Source organism: Schistocerca nitens, chromosome 6 (genome assembly GCF_023898315.1).
Source record: "Schistocerca nitens isolate TAMUIC-IGC-003100 chromosome 6, iqSchNite1.1, whole genome shotgun sequence".
NCBI classification, from domain to species: domain Eukaryota; kingdom Metazoa; phylum Arthropoda; class Insecta; order Orthoptera; family Acrididae; genus Schistocerca; species Schistocerca nitens.
The window spans coordinates 477804879-477832433 of NC_064619.1; the positions used below are offsets into that span (position 1 = coordinate 477804879).

The following is a 27555-nucleotide window of genomic DNA, read 5'->3' on the forward strand; positions in this document are numbered from 1 at the left end:
TAGATAGGTTCTGCGAGAATATCTTCCATTCGTTTGTTGTAATCAGTTGTATCCAAGACTACAGTGGCGTTGCCCTTATCTGCCTATACCACTACTAAGTGGGGGTTGTCCCTGAGTTCCTTGATGGCATGGTATTCCTCAGCGTTGATGTTTTGCTTCGGTGGCTTTGCTTTATTCAGAACTCTGACCGTTTCCTGCCGGATCTTCTCCACCTCGGCCTGTGGCAGATGACGTACCGAAGCCTCTACGGATTGTATGATATCTTCTTTTGGAACTCGCTTAGGTGCGACTGCGAAATTCATCCCCTTGGCCAGAATTGCTGTGGTTGCTTCGCTCAAGGTGTGGCTGGAGAGGTTGACCACTGTCCGTCGCCTGTCCAGCGTCAATGTTTCGTCCGTGGCTTTCTGTTGTAGTTTGTCGTACTTTCTCATCTGGCGGTTAGTAATACTATTGCTGGTCCTTGATGCTTGCTGAAAGGTTAACCTGTCGACTTTATCCCAGTCTTCCATCTGAAGTTTTCCGGCCAGAAATAGGTGCAGATCACACAAATTCCTGTTGTGAGCATCGAGACTTATGCGGATGTGGTGGATCCTTTCCCGTAGCAATGCTTTACTGGCTTTAACACAGATATTCCTCGCCTTGTTCGTTTTTATGTGAGACGTCAACCGCAAAGAATACGGCACAACACTCGTGTCTCTGCATCTCTTCAAAAAAGCAAGGTCGTTCAGCAGTTTACATCTTTTTAAACGCAGTGCTTCTAACTTCTTGATGTTTCCGTGGATTTCCTGCCCGTACAGGTTGGTTAAATGTAAGCGTAGGCTTCCGCGGCCGTTGTCTTCTTCAATAAAATTCTTCATGGTATCAGACCGCATCGTCATAATTTAAAATGCGCCAACGTTTCGGCCAGCGTTGCAGCTAGCCTTCATCAGGGCCTTACGTTAACTGCTAAAAGAACACACTTGGTTCCTTAAATAGCTGCACGAGAAAACCGTGTCGTTACTTGATTGGCTGTAAAAGGAGGAGGAGGGAGTAGTGGTACAGGCAGATAAGGGCAACGCCACTGTAGTCTTGGATACAACTGATTACAACAAACGAATGGAAGATATTCTCGCAGAACCTATCTACAAGAAACTTCAGGGAGATCCGACGGCCAAGGTAATCAAAACGACGCAGGCACTGCTCAAGCACTCTAGAATCAACTTCGACAAGGCCAGAAGATTCATCCCGCAAGTGACACAGGCACCAAGGATATATGGTGTACCGAAGGTACACAAAACCGACTTCCCCTTAAGGCCCATAGTTAACAGTATAAATTCGCCGACCTACTACCTAGCGAAAGAACTGGCACCTAGGCTCCGACACCTAGTGCACCAAACAGAGTCCTACGTTAAGGATTCCACTCACTTCGTGTCTCTCCTAAAGGAAATGCGTGTTACGGACCAAGATCTGATGGTTAGTTTCGACGTCAAATCCCTATTCACGAATGTCCCAGTGTCAGATACTGTGAACATCCTAGAAGAACGCGTGGCACCTGATATATGTGAGCTTGTGCGCCACTGTCTGACGACCACCTATTTCAAGTGGAGAGGTCAATTTTATGAACAAACTGACGGTGTAGCTATGGGCTCACCCCTATCGCCTATCGCAGCAGAAATTTTCATGGAGGCATTTGAGGAAACAGCCCTCCAGTCCGCACCATTACGTCCAAATTGTTGGCTTCGCTATGTCGATGATACTTTCGTCATCTGGCCCCACGGAGAACAGGAGTTACAGAACTTCCACAAGCACCTTAACCAACAGCATAGGAAAATTCAGTTCACAATGGAAACAGAGAAGAATGGGGTGCTGCCTTTTCTCGACGTGGAAGTTTATCGAAAACCTGATGGTAAACTTGGCCACAAAGTGTACAGGAAACCAACCAATACGGACAGGTACCTTCACGCCTCCTCCCACCATCACCCCACGCAGAAGAAGTCCGCCCTGCACACGCTAACGAAGAGAGCGTACAGGATAAGCGACGAAGAACATCTGAAGACAGAACTTGAACGCCTCAGGTCCATCTTCGAAACTAATGGCTATGGGAAGCAGATGATAGACAGCACCATGTCGACAAGGGAGAAGACTAATAGGGAAGAGGAGAAGGAGGCACAGAGCATTGCTGTGTTACCATATGTACAAGGGGTCACTGAACGTATTGGCAAAATTCTACGAAAAGCCGACATCAAACCAATTTTCCGAAGCAGAAACAAAATATCAGACATGCTCGGTTCTACCAAGGATGCAGTTGACAAACTACACACAGCTGGCGTGTATGAAATTGGTTGTGCGTGTGGATTAGTCTACATAGGTGAGACAGGACGTCCGATTAGCACAAGGCTCTCGGAACATGAAAGATATATCCGCCTGAAACAACACACTAAGTCAGCAGTGGCGGAACACCGAGACGAGTGCGGGAAACCAATATTTTTTCAAGAAGCCCGCGTCCTGGCGAAACAGCCTCTCACTTTCAAAAGAAAGATTAGAGAGGTGATAGAAATAGCCAAAAGACCCGACAACATGAATAGAGAGGACGGGTACAAGCTTCCGAGGTCTTGGCTGCCTGCAATAGCAGGGCTACGGAGCGGCGGCAGAGCCGTGGCGGCCCATGCGGACGCGCGGAGGGCCGCAGTGGTGGTCGCGAGCACACAAAGCAATGGCACGCCGCAGCCGGCTTCTGGACAGCATGGAAACAGTGTGACGTCACAGCCATCACCTGTTCGCTATTCGTCCGTTTCCTCCAATGGGGTGGATTAATATAAAGACCAATAGAAAACAGCTATTTCAGCCAATGACAGATAATAAAGGAAACACCAATAAAGCATACCTTTCACCCCTCCTCCTCCTCCTTTTACAGCCAATCAAGTAACGACACGGTTTTCTCGTGCAGCTATTTAAGGAACCAAGTGTGTTCTTTTAGCAGTTAACGTAAGGCCCTGATGAAGGCTAGCTGCAACGCTGGCCGAAACGTTGGCGCATTTTAAATTATGACGATGCGGTCTGATACCCTGAAGAATTTTATTGAAGAAGACAACGGCCGCGGAAGCCTACGCTTACATTGACCTACTCATTTGGAGTAGTGAAATGGAGTAACACAGACCTAGAACCACTCAATACACTTTCACGATCACAATGCCACAAATATAGAATACATCACTTACATTCAGCAACAGAAAGATTCACATTAAGCAGAAAGGAAGGAGGAAGGGGATTTATCGACATAAAAAACCTACATTATGGACAGGTAGACAATTTAAGAAAATTCTTTCTAGAACGAGCAGAAACTAGCAAAATACACAAAGCAATCACTCATATAAATACATCGGCTACACCATTGCAATTTCATAACCACTTCTACAACCCTGTAGATCACATAACATCAGCAGATACGAAGAAAGTAAATTGGAAAAAGAAAACACTACATGGCAAGCAACCGTATCATCTAACACAGCCACACATCGATCAAGACGCATCCAACACATGGCTAAGAAAAGGCAATATATACAGTGAGACAGAAGGATTCATGATTGCAATACAGGATTAAACAATAAACACCAGATATTACAGCAAGCATATTATTAAAGATCCCAATACCACAACAGATAAATGCAGACTTTGCAAACAACAAATAGAAACAGTAGATCACATCACAAGCAGATGTACAATACTAGCAAATACAGAATACCCCAGAAGACATGACAATGTAGCAAAAATAATACATCAACAACTTGCCATACAACATAAACTAATAAAACAACACATTCCCACATACAAGTATGCACCACAAAATGTACTGGAGAATGATGAATACAAATTATACTGGATCAGAACCAGTATAACAGATAATACACCACCACATAACAAACCTGACATCATACTCACCAATAAAAAGAAGAAATTAACACAACTAATCGAGATATCCATACCCAATACAACAAATATACAGAAGAAAACAGGAGAAAAATTTGAAAATTACATCCAACTGGCTGAGGAAGTCATGGACATGTGGCATCAGGATAAAGTTAACATTATACCAATTATACTATCAACTACAGGAGTCATACCACACAATATCCACCAGTACATCAACGCAATACAGCTACATCCAAACGTATATATACAACTACAGAAATCTCTAATTATTGGTAAATGTTCAATTACCCGAAAGTTCCTAGATGCAGTGTAACATATACCGTACAGTTAAAAGGAAGTCACGCCTGTTCAAGGTCTGCTTCACTTTCCATTTTTAACCAGATGTCTGGGAAAGGAAAGAAATAATAATAATATGTTACATTACAAGGAACATTAAACACTAATCCAGCTCTCCATATCCGTCTTCTAAATTAAGCTTAGTAGTTACCAATTGCAGCCTAGTGTTCACTCTTTCCTTGTTGTGTGACCCACAACCAGTGACATTCCATATGTAGCTTGCGTAGCAGTTAAGTGAAATTTAATGTGCCATCTTGAAACAATAAGGCCATTTGTGATCCATTTCAAGCAGAAGGTTGTGAAACTTGATAGAGATCAAACTGGCCTTAAATTCAGTTCTCCACTCTAACTGATAAAGGGTACAGAATTATTTATATTTTACAGGAATGCAAAGTGTATTGTGTTTATAAGATTTAGACAATAGTTTTTTTATATATTTTAGTTCAGCACTGCACATCTAATATTGGACATGTATAGATCTAAGAAGGCTGCATTGGTAGCCCCTGACTGAATGTGCATTGTAACTGGTTGGTTGTTAAATTATGGCAAGGACATGTTTTTTCTACCAGCTGAGCTGACACCTAATAGGTTAGAAGAAGAAGAAGAGGAGGGAGTGATACATGTTTTATTGGATCCATCCAATTACATTATATCTTCAAAAAGTGATTATTTTCATTGATATATTATTATTATTATATATACTGGCAGGCACAGACCTGTTTTTGTAATTGACCAACTTATATTTTTCCAATTTTTTCTTTCAGCATATGACTCATCAGTGTATGTTAAAAGTATATTTCAAAACAAAGATTGTATGGGTAATTCTTAATGTAATCTAATTTTGTGCATAAGTCTGTCAGATAATATAAAAAAATGGGTTTCATCCCAATCACTACATAGCTTTTGAGTAAAAATTCATACATTATGGCAGCTTTAAACTTTCACATATGGAATCAGATCATTATGCCAATAGCTTAGTTAGAAGAGGGTGCAGAAGTTTATGCTGGAGGTAAACTAGTCTCCTGTTCAGACCTCTGAATACGACTTGCCCAGGAGGGGTTATTTGGTCCAGGGTGAAAGAGACTAACACTCTACCAGCAGGAGAGTAGTATGTTGTCATTAGCTTCTAAATTTGTGATACCTTTGTGGTACTTTTCACAATTGTTGTAATACTGACTTTCATTTGATGTACCTGATATGGTAAAGATCATGTTACAATTACATCGTTTTTAGTGACCACTCACCTGGCTGAATATATCAGTACGAAAAAACATTATCTGAAAGATGTTTCAAAATGAATGCTGTACACGTAGTCTGCTGTTATTCAGTGGTGACGGTAATGACAGCAATCCAAAGAAGGAAGCAACTTGCTCTTCGGCAAGAATGAGGAGCTTCCCTACTGCTGAAAATATTGTGTGTATTGCAAAAATTGCTCTTTAACTAATTATAGTTAACCATGTTTCCAGTTAATGAGAAGTGTGACATTATTAAGAACAAAAGGAAGATTATGACATAGTATGCCAGTAGCTACTTCACTGAAAACCATTAGTATGGGCAGCACCAAAACATTCAAAGAAGCAGATAATAGCATAATATGTTATTGGATTTACTATGACATTCAGCTAGTATCCATCTGTATATCATAAGTGGGAAGTAAATATTGAGAATAGTGGTTGTTACTTCAACTGCATCAGTAAAATGTTATAATCCTATGATTTTACCATTTTGTGTACAGTTAAAGGTAGGAACATGTATGAAAGCAGCAATGTCATCCAACAGCAGTGCTATAATTACTGAGCAGTGCTCTGTGTAACAGTGGCAACTAACCTGCTCCCAACTCACACGAATTGCCACCAGTTTTTGAACATTGTGCACACCACATCATCAGTATTTAAACAGCTGTTTTACTACCCAAGCCATTTACAGCCTCCTGTTTCTCCACTACTGTATGGCTACACAACTGCTAGTCAACCTCTGGAATCAGTCAACCCTATTAGACATCTGGAACTAAGCATATGGAGTGATTTAAGGTGTCATGAGCACACAAAATAAATAGCAGGAAAGGCAAATGCAAGACTAAGATCCATTGCGCAAATCTTTGGGAAGTGTAGTTCACCCATGAAGGAGGTGGCTTACAAGACACTTGTTTGATATACTTGAATATTGCTTGTCAGTCTGAGACCTGTACCAGAGAGGAATGATAGAAGAAATAGAGGAGATCCAGAAAGAGCAGTGCACTTAATGACAGATTGTTTTCGATAAATGGGAAAGCATTGTGGATATGCTCAACTAAATCCAGTGGCAGATGTTTCATAAGCTATCTTGCAGAATATAGATACACTACTTCCTCTAAATTATAAATTTTATTCCCCTTCTGTAACCTCTCTCTCTCTCTCTCCTCTCTCCTCTCTCTTTCTCTGAGCATATGCCTAGGTGTGCATTCCTGAGTGTTGTTATCCAATTATGCTAGAAGAGGTGAAAGATCTTAATGAGCTTATGATATCTCAAAGTGTCAACATGACACCCAAAAGTAATCCACTGATAGGGCGTTGCCTTCTTGTGTTTCTGTTTCTTTTTAATAGTGGATGCATCACATCAAGTGGTAAGTTACTAGACACAAAAGTAGGTCTTGAAATTATTACTTAGTAAGAGAACTTGGACTAAGAATGAAGGAAGCTCTCCAACATTATGTAAATCCTAGCCATTTCTCTTTTCAGGTACGATTGAATGTGAATGCATTTTTACAACAGTTCCACTTTGGTGTATTCTATTCGTACTTGAAACTGAAGGAACAGGAATGTCGTAACATTGTATGGATTGCAGAATGTGTTGCCCAGAAACACAGGGCAAAAATTGATAACTACATTCCAATATTCTGAGACAATTTCTACTACTGTAATATATTTAAAAGTTATGTGCTGAAGACCACTGATATGTCTTCACTTAGTGTGTAAAAACAAAACCTGATTCTTCATTGTGTGTGTCACTCTTTTTATTTGGTAACTCCTTAAATTATACAATAATAAAGCGTGCATAAAGTACACCATGAATTTGTAAATAGAATTGTCATATTGTTTCCCCACATCCTTTCACAGTAAAGTTTTATGGGCTGGGGTATATAAGGGCAATAGGTGTAACAATGGTTTGGTGGAAGTATAGTGTGTACTGGATAATGATTGTATAAAAGTATTAAAATTGGAAGAATATCCATTATTCAAATGTTGTAGTGTTTGTATTTTTTTGCCTTCAATAGTAATCGTACACTGTCATTTAGAGGAGCTATTTCAGTGTCTTAAATTAGAACAACTTCCATGTACAAATTTTGGCATGTGTTCAGTATTAATATACATTGATTTATACCATAGGAGACATGTTTTTAAGCACAGTATGTAAAACTGACATTGTTAAAAATACTAATTATTGTGTTAAATATTCATTGTGACCCCAAATTTTGTACATATAGGATAGTGGTTTACATAGCAAAAATGTGACTGCAGAAAATTTTATTGTGATGTAATATTTTGTTTCCCAGTCTGTGTTGTACATTCCTGTTGTTACAGACGCATGTGTCATATACCTGTACATCAAGTAATATTTTGTGTGTGTGTGTGTGTGTGTGTGTGTGTGTGTGTGTGTGTGTGTGTGTGTGCGCTAAAGCCACAGATTGTACAAACTATGTATTATCCAAGAAATACAGTTTTCCTCACAAATCATTAATTTTCCATTAATTACTCAGTAAGTTAAATGTGAACCTCAGTCCACTAGTTAAATCATTGACTTGTGAATATTATGCATTAATATGCCTGCAGAAATTGCAACATATAAGCATAAACACGGGCAATCGTTACATTGCATTTCTTGGAGACGATAATACTTCGTTATGCATTTGCAGATACTAAGACTTTATTTGCTACTTTCTTTCTTATAGGAAGAAAGTGTCTGTTCGTCTGTCATTCCTGGCTTTCCTGTTAACATTTTTTGTTAATAACACTCAAGATTTGTAACAGTTATTGGTTTATACATCTCTCATCACTGTATTGTGGCCCTAAGTACTTGTCTGTGCATGTGTGCGCACACTGTTCACGTTTTTGCAGATGTCCTTTCCCCAAGACAGCTGTGGTTTATAGAAACAGTGTAACAGAAAACTGACAGTACTTTCATCCACTTTCAAATATCAGTTAATGAATTTCGCCTGTCTACATTTAGCATGAACTAGTGTGCAAGTGAGTACCTCATTCTAAGTAATAATAATAATAATAATAATAATAATAATAATAATAATAATTTTTTCTGTAGTATTAATAATGTACTTATAATAGTGGGAAACATTCCACGTAGGAAAAATATATCTAAAAACAAAGATGATGTGACTTACCATACCACACAATATCCACCAGTACATCAATGCAATACAGCTACATCCAAACACATATATACAACTACAGAAATCCGTAATTATTGATACATGTTCAATTACCCGAAAGTTCCTAAATGCAATATAACACATACCGTACAGTTAATAGGAAGTGACGCTTGATCAAGGTCCGCGTCACTTTCCATTCTCAACCAGACTTAACGTCTGAGAAAGTAAAGAAATAATAATAATAATATTTATTCAACATTGAATAATCATATAGAATCCCTAGAAATAATACAGTTTCAGGACATCATACAGATTATTCTTCTGAATACGTCAGTTTATAAACTACATACTAAAGATTTGTTTGTATTAATAAATTCTACATTTTGATGGATTTTACATTTGGTAGTATACAATCACAATATTACAAATATTGTTTTTATCAACATTATATTAGTTGTAGGTTACTTAAAACTATGAGCTTCACATACTTATGAAGCACTTTTCATACAGATATAATACTCGTCTAGGGAATAAAAAGGGTTTTCAATTAGAATTCTTTTTAGCTGATATTTTAATTTGTTAGTAGGAAGGGTTGTGAGACTTGTTGGTAGGGCATTGGCTAGCTTCAGCCCAGCATGAAGTGCATTATTTTCATATAAAGCTGTTCTGTGGCTATTTACATGGTATCTGAACTTTTGCCTTGTATCGTACTGGTGCAGGTCACAGTTGAAATTTGGATTTATTGTTTTCACAAGCAATATAACTTTTAAGTATGTATACACTTATAATGGTAAGCACACCTAATTTTGGGAACAGATTCCGACATGATTCTTGAGGTTTGGCACCACAAATAATTCTGATAACTTTTTTCTGTAGTATTCATAATGTACTTATAATAGTGGGAAACATTCCACGTAGGAAAAATATATCTAAAAACAAAGATGATGTGACTTACCAAACGAAAGCGCTGGCACGTCGATAGACACACAAACAAATACAAACATACACACAAAATTCAAGCTTTCGCAACAAACTGTTGCCTCATCAGGAAAGAGGGAAGGAGAGGGAAAGACGAAAGGATGTGGGTTTTAAGGGAGAGGGTAAGGAGTCATTCCAATCCCGGGAGCGGAAAGATTTACCTTAGGGGGAAAAAAGGACGGGTATACACTCGCACACACACACACACACACACACACACACACACACACACACACACACACATATCCATCCACACATATACAGACACAAGCAGACATATTTAAAGACAAAGAGTTTGGGCAGAGATGTAAGTCGAGGCAGAAGTGCAGAGGCAAAGATGTTGTTGAATGACAGGTGAGGAATGAGTGGCGGCAACTTGAAATTAGCGGAGATTGAGGCCTGGTGGATAACGGGAAGAGAGGATATATTGAAGAGCAAGTTCCCATCTCCGGAGTTCGGATAGGTTGGTGTTAGTGGGAAGTATCCAGATAACCCGGACGGTGTAACACTGCGCCAAGATGTGCTGGCCGTGCACCAAGGCATGTTTAGCCACAGGGTGATCCTCATTACCAACAAACACTGTATGCCTGTGTCCATTCATGCGAATGGACAGTTTGTTGCTGGCCATTCCCACATAGAATGCATCACAGTGTAGGCAGGTCAGTTGGTAGATCACGTGGGTACTTTCACACGTGGCTCTGCCTTTGATCGTGTACACCCTCTGGGTTACAGGACTGGAGTAGGTGGTGGTGGGAGGGTGCATGGGACAGGTTTTACACCGGGGGCGGTTACAAGGGTAGGAGCCAGAGGATAGGGAAGGTGGTTTGGGGATTTCATAGGGATGAACTAAGAGGTTACGAAGGTTAGGTGGACGGCGGAAAGACACTCTTGGTGGAGTGGGGAGGATTTCATGAAGGATGGATCTCATTTCAGGGCAGGATTTGAGGAAGTCGTATCCCTGCTGGAGAGCCACATTCAGAATCTGATCCAGTCCCGGAAAGTATCCTGTCACAAGTGGGGCACTTTTGTGGTTCTTCTGTGGGAGGTTCTGGGTTTGAGAGGATGAGGAAGTGGCTATGGTTATTTGCTTCTGTACCAGGTCGGGAGGGTAGTTGCGGGATGCGAAAGCTGTTGTCAGGTTGTTGGTGTAATGCTTCAGGGATTCCGGACTGGAGCAGATTCGTTTGCCACGAAGACCTAGGCTGTAGGGAAGGGACCGTTTGATGTGGAATGGGTGGCAGCTGTCGTAATGGAGGTACTGTTGCTTGTTGGTGGGTTTGATGTGGACGGACGTGTGAAGCTGTCCATTGGACAGGTGGAGGTCAACATCAAGGAAAGTGGCATGGGATTTGGAGTAGGACCAGGTGAATGTGATGGAACCAAAGGAGTTGAGGTTGGAGAGGAAATTCTGGAGTTCTTCTTCACTGTGAGTCCAGATCATGAATATGTCATCAATAAATCTGTACCAAACTTTGGGTTGGCAGGCTTGGGTAACCAAGAAGGCTTCCTCTAAGCGACCCATGAATAGGTTGGCGTATGAGGGGGCCATCCTGGTACCCATGGCTGTTCCCTTTAATTGTTGGTATGTCTGGCCTTCAAAAGTGAAGAAGTTGTGGGTCAGGATGAAGCTGGCTAAGGTAATGAGGAAAGAGGTTTTAGGTAGGGTGGCAGGTGATCGGCGTGAAAGGAAGTGCTCCATCGCAGCGAGGCCCTGGACGTGCGGGATATTTGTGTATAAGGAAGTGGCATCAATGGTTACAAGGATGGTTTCCGGGGGTAACGGATTGGGTAAGGATTCCAGGCGTTCGAGGAAATAGTTGGTGTCTTTGATGAAGGATGGGAGATTGCATGTAATGGGTTGAAGGTGTTGATCTACGTAGGCGGAGATACGTTCTGTGGGGGCTTGGTAACCAGCTACAATGGGGCGGCCGGGATGATTGGGTTTGTGAATTTTAGGAAGAAGGTAGGGGTGCGGGGGGTCGGTGGGGTCAGGAGGTTGATGGAGTCAGGTGAAAGGTTTTGTAGGGGGCCTAAGGTTCTGAGGATTCCTTGAAGCTCTGCCTGGACATCAGGAATGGGATTACCTTGGCAAACTTTGTATGTGGTGTTGTCTGAAAGCTGACGCAGTCCCTCAGCCACATACTCCCGATGATCAAGTACCACGGTCGTGGAACCCTTGTCCGCCGGAAGGATGACGATGGACCGGTCAGCCTTCAGATCACGGATAGCCTGGGCTTCAGCAGTGGTGATGTTGGGAGTAGGATTAAGGTTTTTTAAGAAGGATTGAGAGGCAAGGCTGGAAGTCAGAAATTCCTGGAAGGTTTGGAGAGGGTGATTTTGAGGAAGAGGAGGTGGGTCCCGCTGTGACGGAGGACGGAACTGTTCCAGGCAGGGTTCAATTTGGATAGTGTCTTGGGGAGTTGGATCATTAGGAGTAGGATTAGGATTATTTTTCTTCGTGGCAAAGTGATACTTCCAGCAGAGAGTACGAGTGTAGGACAGTAAATCTTTGACGAGGGCTGTTTGGTTGAATTTGGGAGTGGGGCTGAAGGTGAGGCCTTTGGATAGGACAGAGGTTTCGGATTGGGAGAGAGGTTTGGAGGAAAGGTTACTACTGAATAAGGGTGTTGTGGTTCCAGATTGTGTTGATTGGAATTTTGAGGTTTTGGAGGGAGTGGAGCTGGAAGTGGGAGGTTGAGTAGATGGGAGAGACTGGGTTTGTGTGCAATGAGAGGAGGTTGAGGTTTGCTGGAAAGGTTGTGAAGGGTGAGTGAGTTGCCTTTCCGGAGGTGGGAAACCAGGAGATTGGATAGTTTTTTGAGGTGAAGGGTGGCATGCTGTTCTAATTTGCGGTTGACCTGTAGGAGGATGCTCTGAACAGCCGGTGTGGAAGTGGGAGAGGAAAGATTGAGGACTTTTATTAAGGATAGGAGTTGACGGGTGTGTTCATTGGCTGAGTTGATGTGTAGGTGAAGGATTAGGTGGGTGAGAGCAATGGAATGTTCAGTTTGGAACTGGTATAGGGACTGCTGGAAAGAAGGGTTGCAGCCAGAGATGGGAACTTTAAGTGTGAGGCCTTTGGGGGTAATGCCAAATGTCAGACAAGCCTGAGAAAATAGAATATGCGAGCGTAATCTGGCTAGGGTGAAGGCATGTTTGCGGAGGGAATGTAAATAAAACTTAATGGGGTCGTTGTGGGGGTGTTGTGAGGGTGACATGGTATTAGAAGGTGGAAAGTTGCCGCCACTCATTCCTCACCTGTCATTCAACAACATCTTTGCCTCTGCACTTCTGCCTCGACTGACATCTCTGCCCAAACTCTTTGTCTTTAAATATGTCTGCTTGTGTCTGTATATGTGTGGGTGGATATGTGTGTGTGTGCGAGTGTATACCCGTCCTTTTTCCCCCTAAGGTAAGTCTTTCCGCTCCCGGGATTGGAATGACTCCTTACCCTCTCCCTTAAAACCCACATCCTTTCGTCTTTCCCTCTCCTTCCCTCTTTCCTGATGAGGCAACAGTTTGTTGCGAAAGCTTGAATTTTGTGTGTATGTTTGTATTTGTTTGTGTGTCTATCTACGTGCCAGCGCTTTCGTTTGGTAAGTCACATCATCTTTGTTTTTAGATATATTTTTCCCATGTGGAATGTTTCCCTCTATTAATAAATGACTTTCATTAGTTACACTGTTGCACAGTACCTCCAGACTCTCATAGTCTTTGTGTTTACACACTATTGATGTGTCATCTGCCTACAATATTTTTGTACAGTTAGGAGAACAATACTGTATATCATTAACATAAATCAAGAAAAGAACAGGTCCCAAGACAGAACCTTGAGGCACTCCATATTTGATATCAGTAATTTTAGATTTGTAAGACCCACTGTTTGTTTTAAGCAAGACAAATTGTTTTCTATTGCTCATATACGATTTTATTAGCTCATAGCCAGTTCCTCTGATACCCAGGTTCCACAACTTGTAAAGTAATATGTTGATGTTGACACAATCAAAAGCTTTTTCTAGATCAAGGAACACTCCAGTTACACACTCCTTGTTCTCTATGGCCGTTATTATTTTGTCTATTAATTGTGCTGCTGCTACTGATGTTGACTTGTTTTTCATAAAGCCATTCTGATTTTCAAATATTAAATTGTGTTGACTCAGGAAAGTCATTAGTCTAGTATAAATAACTTTCTCAACCTTCTTAGAAAATGCAGGTAAGAGAGATGGGGCGGTAGTTTTCAATTTTAGATTTATCACCTTTCTTGTAAATTGGGGTTACTTGTGCTGTCTTTAGACTATCTGGGAAACAACCTGATGCAATTACATCATTTACTGCTGTGGCCATGGCATCAGATATGTTGTCTAAGCATCTTTTCAGTGTACTGATAGACAATCCATCATAGCCTGCTGATTTTGTATTTTTTAATGACATTACTATGTTTTTGACTTTCTTGTTATTGGTTGGGGCCAAGTATATGCTTTGTTTGATTGGAATGCCCCTATATCTATGCTGAAGATTCTTAAAATGGTCATTGACAGATTTTCCAACAGAAGAAAAGTACTCATTAAAAACATTTGCAATCTGACATTGACATTTCATGATATGCCCTTTATGGTTTCTAGTAAAATCACTTGTTGATCTGTTCTTACAATCCCTAAAGCTATTTATTACTTTCCAAACAGCTAAACCTGTGTTAGTAGATTTTCTTAACATTGTGGCTACATATTTACTTTTAATTTCTAGCAGAAGATCTTTATAGTAATCCTGATAGTTCTTAAATCCTACCTTTAGTCTATTATTATTATTATTATTATTATTATTTATCATTGCATATTGGAAAAGTCTAAGTTTCTCTCTTGCTGTTTTGACTTCATGATTTATCCAGCTATTTTTTTTTTTTTTTTTGTATCTTTTTTGCAGTCATTTACTGTAAAGGTCATTTCTGGACTTGAGACATTGAAGCAATAATAAAAATCTGATGAAAAATCACTGAAAGTAATGCTGTTTTTTCACCCCATTGTAAGCTTTTCAGCAAACTGTTGAAATCTTTAACATTGTCGTCATTGGTGATTCTTTTTGTCACATATTGTTTCTCTTTTCTATTGACATGAAGATTTTCAGCTTCTATCAATACCTGTACTGCATGGTGGTCGGAAATGGCAAGCTTCAGAACTGATGCACTACATGTAAAGTGGGACATGTTATTTATAATGTTGTCAATGCATGATTTTACACTATTGACCTCTCTAGTGGGCTTGTTTATCAGAAATGTTAAGTTAAATTGAGCTAGTATTAGCATTAGTTTTTTTAGGTACAGGGTCATTGGACAGCAAGTCAATGTTTATATCTCCAGTTAGTATTATGTTAACCCAGCCATTTTTATTGCAGTGTTTACTGTCGTCAATGTCAACAAGCAGGTCATTAAGAACATCAAAGAAACTATCTACGCTACCAGATGGAGGTCTGTATAGGCCTATAATAATTAAGTTCTCTGTCCCCCACTTATAATTAATTGCTGCTAGTTCTATTACACCCTCAATGCTAAAAGCACTTACATCTATTACATTACAATTACTTCCACTGGCTGCAAAGATAGCTACCCCACCACCACGTTTCTCTTTTCTACTGAAGGCAGAGCAAAAGATCATGGAAAGTGGCTTACATACACTGATAAGCTCATCTGTGTACCAGTGTTCACTTATAACTAAAACATCACGGTTATCAATTGCTGCGATGGTATCCAACTCGTGCTTATTGCCAAGACTTTGAAAGTTCTACTGAATTAATTTGAAAGTGAGTTTGGATTGTTGAATGCTTGATCGACGTGTCACCCTACCAGAACCACTTATACATTTAACCCTAAAAAAGAAAGATCAGCTTACAGAGTGGGTTTGGTATTTTTCACTATCCATTTATTCAAGTTGGTCTGTTTCCATGTACTGGGAGCCTGGGAAGAATCAGCTTTACCTGGTGTTTTCAGCAGCCATTTGCCCAATGTCGTCTATCTATACCCATTCCTGCAGTCTTCTTGTGTTGTGGAGCACTCATTCTTCGAATGTGTGTGTTTTGAGTATACGTTGTTCCTAGCATTTACGACGATTTCACAAATAATGGTCACTAAGTGATTTTTTCCGCGCTGATTGAGGTGAAGGCTGTGAGTGGTGTAAAGATCTCTACTAAAATGTTGCACGTTAACCATTTGTACATTTGCGTAACGGTTGCAAATTTCTGCATATTGACTGTTTGTATATGCTACTGCCCTGTTTACACACGAGAATTGAGGCAAGTCATACCTGTGTGGAATATAGAGAACAATGACGTTTGAGTCATTTAGATGGTTTAGAGCAGATTTTAGGGCATTAACAGCATGCAAACCATCGTTGTGAGCGACGTCATTTGCACCACCACATATTACACTGAAGTCTTCCTTCATTGTCTTTCGAGAGATATTGTGTACAGTTGAAAGCACTTGGTCAAGACGAGTGCCAGGTTTAATAAAACCTGAAGCATTTACTTCACTGTTTACGCTTTTTATTTCGTGTGCAAGGCCTCCAAGATGACTATCACCCATTAAACATATGTTTATTCTTCTTGCTGCATTTGTGGTGTTAGTTAAATTGACTGTCGTCTTGAATGTTGAATTTACCTTGCTTCTGTTTACGAGTGATGGTTTTGGCTGGCGAGGTTCCACATTTTGCTTAATAACAGGCTTTTCTTTCAGATGGTGCATGATTTGATCTTTTGTAGATAGGCCTACCATTTTTTGGAGCATGGCAGGAGAATTTATTACTAAAGACGACGAAATGATTGCGCTATGGTTAGCGTTACCGGTACACCCAGAATGTGTTGGAAAACTTGAAATGGTGACAGAATCTTCGGTCACTGTGTACAATTTATTTCTGTCGAATTCACTTACGCCCTGCTCGGTGGTTTTTAGTTTTCTATGATCATTTTCAAGATATTTGAGTCTATCAGCTAGCACTTTGTTTTCTGCCAAGAATCTGCGCACAATTTCTTGCAACAAATTAATAGTTTCAACTAGTTTTGCTTTGTCAGGATGGACTTCACATGTTACACACTTACATTTTGATCTGGATGATTTTTCACTGCGGGTTTTTTGCGTGGCACTAGACTCGAAACTTTGCGAAGCACTTTTGTTGATCATATTGATGCCGGATAACATTTGAAATTTCTCAATCGCTGCCATCTTGAACCAGTCCAGTTACTTAAATGGTCATTTTAAATACTGTGAACTCTTGAGGTCACGACTGTTCAGTATGTAACATGTTTGGGGTAAGACCGAGCAAAGGGCGCAGTGGTTATCGCACTGGACTCTCATTCAGGAGGATGATGGTTCAAACCCAGGTTCGACCATCCTGATTTAGGTTTTCCGTGATTTCCCTAAATTGATTCAGACAAATGCTGAATACTTCTGGTACAGGTTAGGAAGGGGGCCTTTCTGGGTTTATTTTCTAAAAATTTGGAAACTGGGGACGCATACCTTTTTGAAAGTGCACAGCCGATTTCCTTTCCATCCTTCCCTAATCCGAGCTTGTTCTTCATCTCTAATGTCCTTGGTTTCGACGGAATGCAGAACACTATCATCCTCGTCCTCCTCCTCGGATATCCGTAGATTGATGAAAACTGATTTCACAATCATTTGTGTCCATGGTTCATCCTGTTTGAATAATGTTGCTCTACAAACTGTCTTGAATGTTGTGTGCTGCTCATGTGATCTTTATGGACATAAGTGAGAATATTGCAGTAGTCATGTGGAGCAATTTACTCTGATAATTTACTAGCTCTGTACTGAACACTGGCAAGTGAAGTACGGAAACTGGGGGGAGGGGGAATCTTGTTTGAAAGGCAGCAGTTCTGGCCCATGCATGACTACTGGAATTTAATCCACAAGACGACTAGTAAAAGTGCTCAGCAGGTTTAATAAGCATACAAGCTTCAAACTCAGCAACAAGTGGAAGGGGGCATTTGATACAGAGATACTATCGAGAATTATACTCAATAGCTGACATTCTGCTGTGATGGTGTAGGTGAAGTAGCGCTATTGACTCTTACGTATCCTTGGATTGCAGGTGGTACTATTACAGAATTCACCCCCTTGTGTTTCCACCTTCTGTATATCACTAGAGACCAGATTATATGCATCATAAAAACTTAAAATAGCCATGAAAAATGCTTAAAAATGCATGAACAGTGTCAAAATATGCAAGATCAAATAATAAAAAAACATGGTAGTTACTGCGTACACTATATCTCACCAAAGTCGAACCTGTGCATATCAATTACGAGGAAGAGCGCCGGCCATGTGAAAAATCACTACATTTAGAATGGTGATATCATTTTCTGAGTACTTCTGGTACAGGTTCTGGGGTTATTTTCTAAAAATTTGGAAACTGGGGACGCATACCGTGTTTCAAGAATTTTTCCTCCTTTGTATTGTCGGTAAGAAGCGGATGCGATGCGAGGGAGTCAGTGAAACAATTGATATGTACAGAACCAACTTTGAGATGTATCGCACGCAGAGGGGCACGTTCAAAAGCTCCATAATATTTTATGTAAAAAACAACATACGCTCATGAATTTTTTAAACAGCATTAACTATTAATTAATACTATTGGACCAAAGCATCATTTACAATTTATTGTACATTTTTCCAATATTTTAAACATAAACAACCAAGTACTGTTCCAAATGTTCAGTAGTAAGATTTTGTTCTTGATCACTCAAATCATTTTTATAAGCAGAAAAGGACCATTCTACATCAACTGCTGTTGCTGGGCAGTATTTGAATTTGGGTGCTATGTTGGCAGTTATTGTTTCTGGTAAAAGTTCATCCATCCCATTAATAAAACTCGATTTGGCACAAGGGTTCAAAGCCTGGGTTATTGTTTAAAAGGTTTTCAAACTTTTCTTTAAGTTTTCTTGGGAATACCTCCAGCTTATGAAGAGTTCACTAGAATAATTTTATCTCTTAACTGAATAGTCATTCAGTGCCAAACCTGAGTTCCAAGCTTTTTAATACTTGCAGGTGTATGAGAAAAACGAGTGCTAATCACACAAATGTCTCTTAATACCGGAATTATTAAACGCTTCCTTGCATTGGCAAACTGCCAAAGCCTCTGCACTATCAAAGTCATTTACTACCCCTCTAATGGCCTCAAAATGTTCGTTGCGAAACAACACAGCTTCAGCCCAAGTACACCGAGTTACCGTTGGTTTGGGAGGTAAAGGCACATTTGGTAGTTTCTCTTTGTAGGTCTTGATGTGAGCAGGAGCCTTTAGAAACACTTTCTTTGTGGATGAGATCAGTTTATTTACATTCACAAACACGGAACGTACTTCATCAGGGTGATGTACTCCATGAGCAAAACACCTAATATGAATTAAATTGGGATAAAATACTCAGAGGGCTTTTCCTGCTTTGATCATAAGAGGAGCAGCATCTGAAATAAACACAAACACCCTTTCATCTGCAGAAGATTCAGGAAATATTTTCTAATACCCTTATTCACAAATCTGGTAATCATAGAATGATTTACTTTTTCAAGTTCTTTGCAGGTTGCTAAATAGTAAGGAGTGGCTCTTCTTTTAAAGCACCAACAATTAAATTTGTAATGTAATGGTCAGAAGTGCCTGTAATTTCGCCAACTGAAATCCAGATAATGCTGTGCTTGAGTTCACTGCATATTTCTTCCAGAACATTTACGAAAATTGTCAGTATGTAATTTTTGCGCAATGTTGATTCATCTGGTATATTTTGATTTAAGCAATATTTGTGCAGGAAGACCTTAACGATAGGGTTTGTAAGTTTGTGCAATATTGCTTGCAATGAATGCTCCACATAGATTCATGTTAAACCAACTTTTTTCGTTACCTTTGGACAAATCCCTGCTGTTGCAACTTGCTGTTGTCAGAGGTTGTTGTCTTGGTCCTTTCTTATGCATTCCTGTGATATGAAGACTTGTCTTAACATGGTCTATTTCAAACTTTTTCTTTTTCACAAAATGTTTCTCTCGCAAGCTCGACAATATAAAACAATTCTGTCACATGTAAATGTTCGAGGATGGTCAGCTATCCATGAAACGTTTCTTTTTTCGGGCAGCATGGCGCACAACATGTTATGCACTATTTGTCGTAACGTGTTCAACTGTGTGCAAGTAAATAGAAAGATAAACTGAAATAGTGGACGTGCGACTAAAACCTTGCATAGTTTAATTTAATTGTTGCCAAAGCGTTCGGTTTGACAGCAGAAGGGATTAACTGGAGGGGTGGGCACAGGAGCATTAACTCTGTCTACCAGTTCCTGTTACTCTTCTGTAATGAATTCGCTAGGCAGTGGCCTCTTAGTTAGCGATTGCACACAGTTTTAGGTCGCGGTCAATCTGAGACACATCAAAACTAGATTGAGCTTGCCTGCCTGTCTAAATTATTAAAATATTGTAAACATAGAGCGAAAATATGCAATAACCGTGAAAAAGGAGCCAAATATGCAAATGCACATGCAACGAGTATCTCTGGATATCGCAGTGTAAGCTGACCTATCAGAAAATGGGTATCTCATTTAAGAGGAACTCCCGTGTGTAGGTGTGTCAGCTTTTTCTGGGCCTATGAAATATTTTCCATAAGTATGAAACTTTATGAATTTGAGCTGGAAAAAGTTTTAATCTAGAATACTCAGAGAATGAAGCAATTTTCACCTTTGGTGTAACTTTACTTTGTAAGTGTATTAGCGCCTCAGAAAATTAACGCCTTAACATAGAACCTAGAGTTATCTTGTTTTTCTTATTTTGACAGAAACTTAAAACCCAAAAGGATAATTGTGCAACTTAATAAAAGACCTTTAAAAAAATAAAATCCACTTATATCCATTGCAGCACTGATAGTTGTGTGTACGCCCGCTAGAGAGTACCTGTTACTACATTTGTACCCTGGCTGTTGCGTTTTGGTTGAGGTGGTTGCCACTAGATATTGTTTAGTTTTAGTTATGTTATGTTCCATAGATCATTTTCCTGATCATTTTATTGATATGATGTGGAACAAGTCAGATTACAAGATATATATAATATACTCATATGTATAGTGCTAATATTACTGAAAATTTTTAGTTCTACACATGCAACTACATTTAGATGTACATTTTTTTTTTCTACCATTTCTGAAACAAACTCCTCCACGGAGTAGAAGAAGTTGTCCAAAAGAAATGATTTTAAGCTAGATTTAAAACTTGATCTGCTACCTGCCAGACAATTCATGTTGGGCAAATGATCAAAGACTTTTGTTGCTGAATAATGTACTCCTTTTTGAGCAACTGACAGCTTCAATAAAGGATAGGAAAGTTCATTTTTCCTTCTAGTGTTGCACTTATGAACATCACTGTTCTTCGCGAATTGAGATGGATTATTTGTAATGAATTTCATTAGTGAATATATGTACAGTGATGGTGCAGTTAAAATACCTAACTCCTTGAAAAGGTGCCTACATGGTGTCCTTGGGTGAACGCCACTAATTATTCTCACTGCTCTCTTTTGTGCAATCAATACTTTATGTCTAAGTGATGAGTTACCCCAGAAAACTATTCCATAAGACATTATTGAGTGGAATTTGTCTTTACTGTGTGCAGCTTTGGATGCACGACGACAAAACATGCACTTTCAGACACTCACTGGTACTGTTGTTTAGGCAATGCTTTCAAAAAAGAATTACAATAGTGAAGATTGACATTGAATTTAGCAACTATGAAAGTGAAGAAGTATGTGATGTTACACCATTGAAGACTGAAAGTAACGACAGTTTGTAAGTTGAGGGACAAGTGTCCTCCAGTGGTATGAGATAAATACATCCAGGTGTGCTCCAGACAGCTCCTCCAAGATTTATATTCACAGGAAACCATTGTGAAATACATGGTTAGACTTAATAGCTACACAGAAACTAAAAAAAATTTTTTCAAGTTTCAGGATAATTTAGTGAAAATCCAGTGCAAGACTATATGTGGTATTATAGTACTGATGATTTTCAAAATTTGGAACGCAGTATTTTGAGCTTTACATGTCTATACGTAATTTCATTCATTGTAGGACTTTTTCATAAATAAAAAATATTTTTTGGAACATAATTTTAAATAAAAAAAGATTATTGAAGGGTTAAATTAAAAACTTATACATGTAATGCAACCATTCTACTATGATCAGGGAGTGATGCTTGCTATGTTCATTGTATTTGATAAGCTATACATGTTCCTTGGTTTGTGCCAAAAGGAAAGCATCTCGGAGAACTCCGCCAGTGTTTCATGAGTATATACTTGGCAAACTCTGGGGTTTTTGGAGCTGGAGGCTGGTGAGAGCCACTATGTCTACATTACTTTAAGCTCTAGTATTGCATCAGTGACAAATGTATGGCTTGACACAGGAACATTGTGTATCATAAGGAAAAGGGTGTTCATTTAACTGCCCAGTTCATGTGGATGGTACCAACTTCTGTATAAATTCTCAACCTCCAGGTGTATCTATTGCTAATGGGATGGATGCCTGTTAAGGTGGAAGTGTCTCCCTCTGGGGTGCCTGTCATACCTTTACATTATGCTTGTCCAAATAAAATGGTGATCAGTTTTTGTTTCCCCAGCTATTTGTAGAATGAAAATGAATATTATTTCTGGGTGAACTACTAGTTGAAATTTTTCCGACGACAACCAGAGAAGGCTGTAAGGTGGGGCCTGGAGTAATCAACACCAAATGTTAGGTGGATTAATAACTGTACATGTGAAACAAAATGTGTGTTTGTTGGAATATTGGGGGAAGAAGTGACGATCAATAATGTGTCAAGTTCCTAAATTCAATAAGCTCTAGAATCTATTACCCCCCCCCCCCCAACCTTAAAATCAATTAAATGTCTTCAGTATGGGGCTCTATTTATTGAGGTAGCACCTTAATAAGTAAGAATGATAATCGAATTCTAGAATTTGGGCAATACCCATTAGTGAACATGTCGTCATAGCGATGATGGTTGCTTAAATTAATAAGTCCATCAAGAAGGCTAGAAAAGTTTTTATGCTGCAAAGAGCAGATAAACAGTTATCATCATCCTACTTAGACAACAAATGGACATGTTTAGTTCCAATATGATGGATGTAGAGCAATTACTGACAAAGTTTAAACTTAGTGATGGGACAGCCAACTGATTTTAACAACTGGTTGGTCAGTCAATTTTTCTCATTCAGTTGTTTTTTTCAGTCGAATGGAACTAGTTCCTCTAGTTTATAGTGGCAATGTGAGACGACTGACTGACTGTTCTATGACGGTTCGGCAGATATGGATGGAAACTTCTCTGTGGGTTTGAGCGGTTTTACTTACAAACTGTCACCATTGTTTTAGGGTGTATGCGAACTGCAAGTACATTTGCCAACTTTTTTGAGAGACAAATAATGTGTCTTATTTCAAGGAGGTTGAATAAAAAGCTTATTTCTAAAAATTAAGTATTTCCAAAATTTATGTATTTAATTACTTAAGTGTGAGTTGTTCATGCTTCTAGTATTAAATGTTGATTTTTGGTTGGTTTTCAAAGGTTAATAACCAGTGCTGCATTATAAATTTACATTTAAATACATGAAAAATTAGTTTTTACTTCAATTTATTGAATCTCTGTCTCCCAATACTTCTATTTCAATAAATGTTAAGGTGATGTGAACAAAACACTTGTAAGATACAATTTTTTGAATCCTTTGGGGACTTAATCACTTACATTTTAAGCATATATCGCCACTTGTCAGAAGTATTTTTCACATGAAATATTTATCCCCATTCATTAATTTTCTTTGAATTTCTTTGATTAATATAGTCATCATCCTTGCAGATACTGTATGTTACACTGAATGTATCTTGTGGATCACTTTTATCCAGTCGTATGATTTCTTCCATTCCTTCACCACCGAGTGGTTTGGAATTCTGACCCAGACAAGAAGTTCACTATCAAGATAAAGCCTATTCATACACATGAATGAAAAAGTGAACTAAAAGCTGCTTATTGCACTCAGTAAAAGGGAAAAATTGGAGCAGTGATAACAGCTATAACAGTGCAGCCAATAGTGATGATTTAACAATGGCAAAACGATCAAATGTGTCTGCTCCGAACTGAATCCACCAGATTGTGTCAACTGTTTCTGCTTGGTTGCTCCCACGGATTAGTTTCACTCAAAAGACTGAATGAATAGTGCAATTGATATTTAAAGCTACAACCGACTGAGTCAATAAATCGTGCACTGGAGGGCATATGCCAAGCAAGTGGCTTAAGGACAGAAAATATCCACTGTGATTTAATGACAAAATTTAGAAAATGCTGAGAAAGCATAAACTATTGTACGCTCAGTTCACAAAAGAGCACTGAAATGTCAACATGCAAGTATTATTAAAAATTGCGTGCCTACAAAAACAACACACACAAAGCATAGTGTTGATCATCCTACATTATCAGAAAATCTTGCCGAGAACTTGAGAAAATTCAAGTCCTACATAAAATCAATAAGTGTATCATAAGCTTCTATCCAGTCACTTGTTGACCAGGCTGATGTGGCAGTAGAAGGTAGGTAAAGGAAAACTGAAGTTTTCAGTTTTGCACCTAAGAAATCATTCACCACAGCCTGCTGTATGGAGGTCACAGAAGTAGGCATCCCTCACATTGAGAAGCAACTGAAAACAAACAAGTCTCCAGGTGAATAGAATCCCAATTGTTTGTCATAGCACTCTTCAGAATTGGCCCCTTTCTTGGCTTGCATTTACTGCAAATCTCTCGACTAGTACTAAGTCTCAGGTGACTGGAAAAAGTGCAGGTGACCCTTTTGTATAAGAAATGTAAAATAACAGACCTGGAAAACTGTAGACCAGTACCCTTAATGTTGGTCTGCAGCAGAATTCATGAGCACATACTAAGATTGAATATAATAAATTTCCTTGGGGTAAAAGTACTTCTGTCCACAAATCAGCACAGATTTAGATAGCATCACTTACGCAAAACTCAGCTTGCCCTTTTCTTGCTTGATATTCTCCAAACCATGGAATCAGGGCTACCGGCAGATTCCATTTTCCTAGATTTCCATAAAAAGGTTCGCACAGTGCCCCACTGCAACTGTTAACAAATGCCTGAGCACAGAATAACTTCCCAGATATGTGAGTTACTTGAAGACTTGTTAATAATAGGACACAGTATGTTGTCCTGATTGGTGAGCGTTCATTAGAGGCAAAGGTACCACCAGGGCAGTGTGATAGGACTGCTCTTGTTCTCTGTATACATGAATGATTTGAGGGATAGGGTGAGCAGGAATATGTGACTGCTGATGATGCTATAATATACGGGAAAGTATCATTGTTGAGTGACTGTTGGACAGAATTTATATTTGGTGTAAGGAATAGAAGCTTGCTGTAAATGTGGAAAAATGTAAGTTAATGCAGTCGAGTAGGTAAAAACAGTCCTGCAGTGTTCAAATGTAGTATTAGTTTGTGTTGCATGACACAGTTATGTCACTGTCCTGCAGTGTTCAAATGTAGTATTAGTTTGTGTTGCATGACACAGTTATGTCACTGTCTAGGTGTAATGTGGCACAGCGATATAAAATGGGATACGCACGTAAGGTTGCTAGTGGGGAAGACAAATGGTCAACTTTGGTTTATTAGCAGAATCTTACGAAAGTGGAGCTCATCTGCACAGAAGACCACATGTAGAACACAGATGTGACCCACTTTTGAGTGTTTGGGATATCCACCAGGTCAGATTAAAGGAAGACATTGAAACAATTCATAGATGTGCTGCTAGATTCGTTACCAGTAGATTTGATAAACACTGAAGTATTGTGGAGATACTTTGTGAACTCAAATGGAAATCCCTGGAGGGAAGACAACATTTTCACGAAACACTAATGAGAAAATCTGGTGACCTGCCATCTGCAGCTTGCTGCAAAATGATTCTACTGCTGCCATCCTACATGTAAAATAAGGACTCATATGGAGACAGATAAACTGTCATTTTTCCTTGCTACCTCTTTGACTGGAATAGGAAAGGAAGCATCTAGCAGTGGTACAAGGTGCCCTCCACCACACACTATATCATGGCATGTGGCATGTGTTTGTTGATGTAAATGTAGTGGCTGAAAAGCATAATTCCCATAAGTGAAGAGATGACCTCCTGCCACAATATTAGGTATACTTACATGAAGGAATCTCTGAATGCTGAAGCAATGGTGTGATGAAAGGGAAGTGGTGTCAGAAACATTATGATGGGAGTGAATGGCAAGATTTGGGGGTGGGGTTGTAAAGTCTCCTTTATTATTGCTGTTGATTAATCAATAGAGAACATTAAGGCAGAGTTCCTCCATCTAATAATACATCCCTATGTTGAAATGTTTTGAGTGACAGCCATATGGTCATATGAAGCTCTTATGTAACAGTCGGTAGGAACAGTTGAAGGAGGAGTCATGACTTTGCACATGATATGAATTAAATAATTCTGACAATTGCACAGTATAGAGCCAAATCTGCTTAGTGTTTCAGGATGCACAGAAGGTGCAGGAGACAAGTCATCAAGTGTCTTACACCAAGACAAAGAAGCTGTACAGTAAGTAAGAAGCTGGTCAGCGAAGTATATGTCCACTTATTATGCATACTAAGAGTTTAAGGAGAAGTACATACTCCTGCAAGAGAATTTGTAAAACAATCATTACTTTCCTGTCAGTAGTCAAACAAATCAGTTGGTCAAAACATTGTGAAGGTTCAAATACAAACTCACTGCACATGCTGGTAGGAGCCTTGTGCAGCAAATGATGTATCAAACATTGTGACACAACCATTGGTGAATACTCATAATAATGAACCATGGACCTTGCCGTTGGTGGGGAGGCTTGCGTGCCTCAGCGATACAGATGGCCGTACCGTAGGTGCAACTACAACGGAGGGGTATCTGTTGAGAGGCCAGACAAACGTGGTTCCTGAAGAGGGGCAGCAGCCTTTTCAGTAGTTGCAGGGGCAACAGTCTGGATGATTGACTGATCTGGCCTTGTAACATTAACCAAAACGGCCTTGCTGTGCTGCTACTGCGAACAGCTGAAAGCAAGGGGAAACTACAGCTGTAATTTTTCCCGAGGACATGCAGCTTTACTGTATGATTAAATGATGATGGTGTCCTCTTGGGTAAAATATTCCGGAGGTAAAATAGTCCCCCATTCGGATCTCTGGGCGGGGACTACTCAAGAGGACGTCATTATCAGGAGAAAGAAAACTGGCGTTCTACGGATCGGAGCGTGGAATGTCAGATCCCTTAATCGGGCAGGTAGGTTAGAAAATTTAAAAAGGGAAATGGATAGGTTAAAGTTAGATTTAGTGGGAATTAGTGAAGTTCGGTGGCAGGAGGAACAAGACTTTTGGTCAGGTGATTACAGGGTTATAAATACAAAATCAAATAGGGGTAATGCAGGAGTAGGTTTAATAATGAATAAAAAAAATAGGAGTGCGGGTAAGCTACTACAAACAGCATAGTGAACGCATTATTGTGGCCAAGATAGACACAAAGCCCATGCCTACTACAGTAGTACAAGTTTATATGCCAACTAGCTCTGCAGATGATGAAGAAATTGATGAAATGTATGACGAGATAAAAGAAATTATTCAGGTAGTGAAGGGAGACGAAAATTTAATAGTCAAGGGTGACTGGAATTCGTCAGTAGGGAAAGGGAGAGAAGGAAACATAGTAGGTGAATATGGATTGGGGGGAAGAAATGAAAGAGGAAGCCGCCTTGTAGAATTTTGCACAGAGCATAACCTAATCATAGCTAACACTTGGTTCAAGAATCATAAAAGAAGGTTGTATACCTGGAAGAATCCTGGAGATACTAAAAGGTATCAGATAGATTATATAATGGTAAGACAGAGATTTAGGAACCAGGTTTTAAATTGTAAGACATTTCCAGGGGCAGA

General features: G+C 39.5%; 1 protein-coding gene across 1 annotated transcript in view; it reads left to right on the forward strand.

Annotated features, from left to right (window-relative positions):
* The window catches only part of LOC126262616 (V-type proton ATPase subunit d), a 63548-nt gene extending 55590 nt beyond the window's left edge, over positions 1-7958 (forward strand). The window contains exon 7 of the mRNA XM_049959372.1: positions 6963-7958. Within this exon, the coding sequence (XP_049815329.1) occupies positions 6963-7124 (162 nt within the window). The 3' untranslated portion in view covers positions 7125-7958. The remainder of the gene's footprint in view (positions 1-6962) is intronic.
* The last annotated feature ends 19597 nt before the right edge of the window (positions 7959-27555 follow it).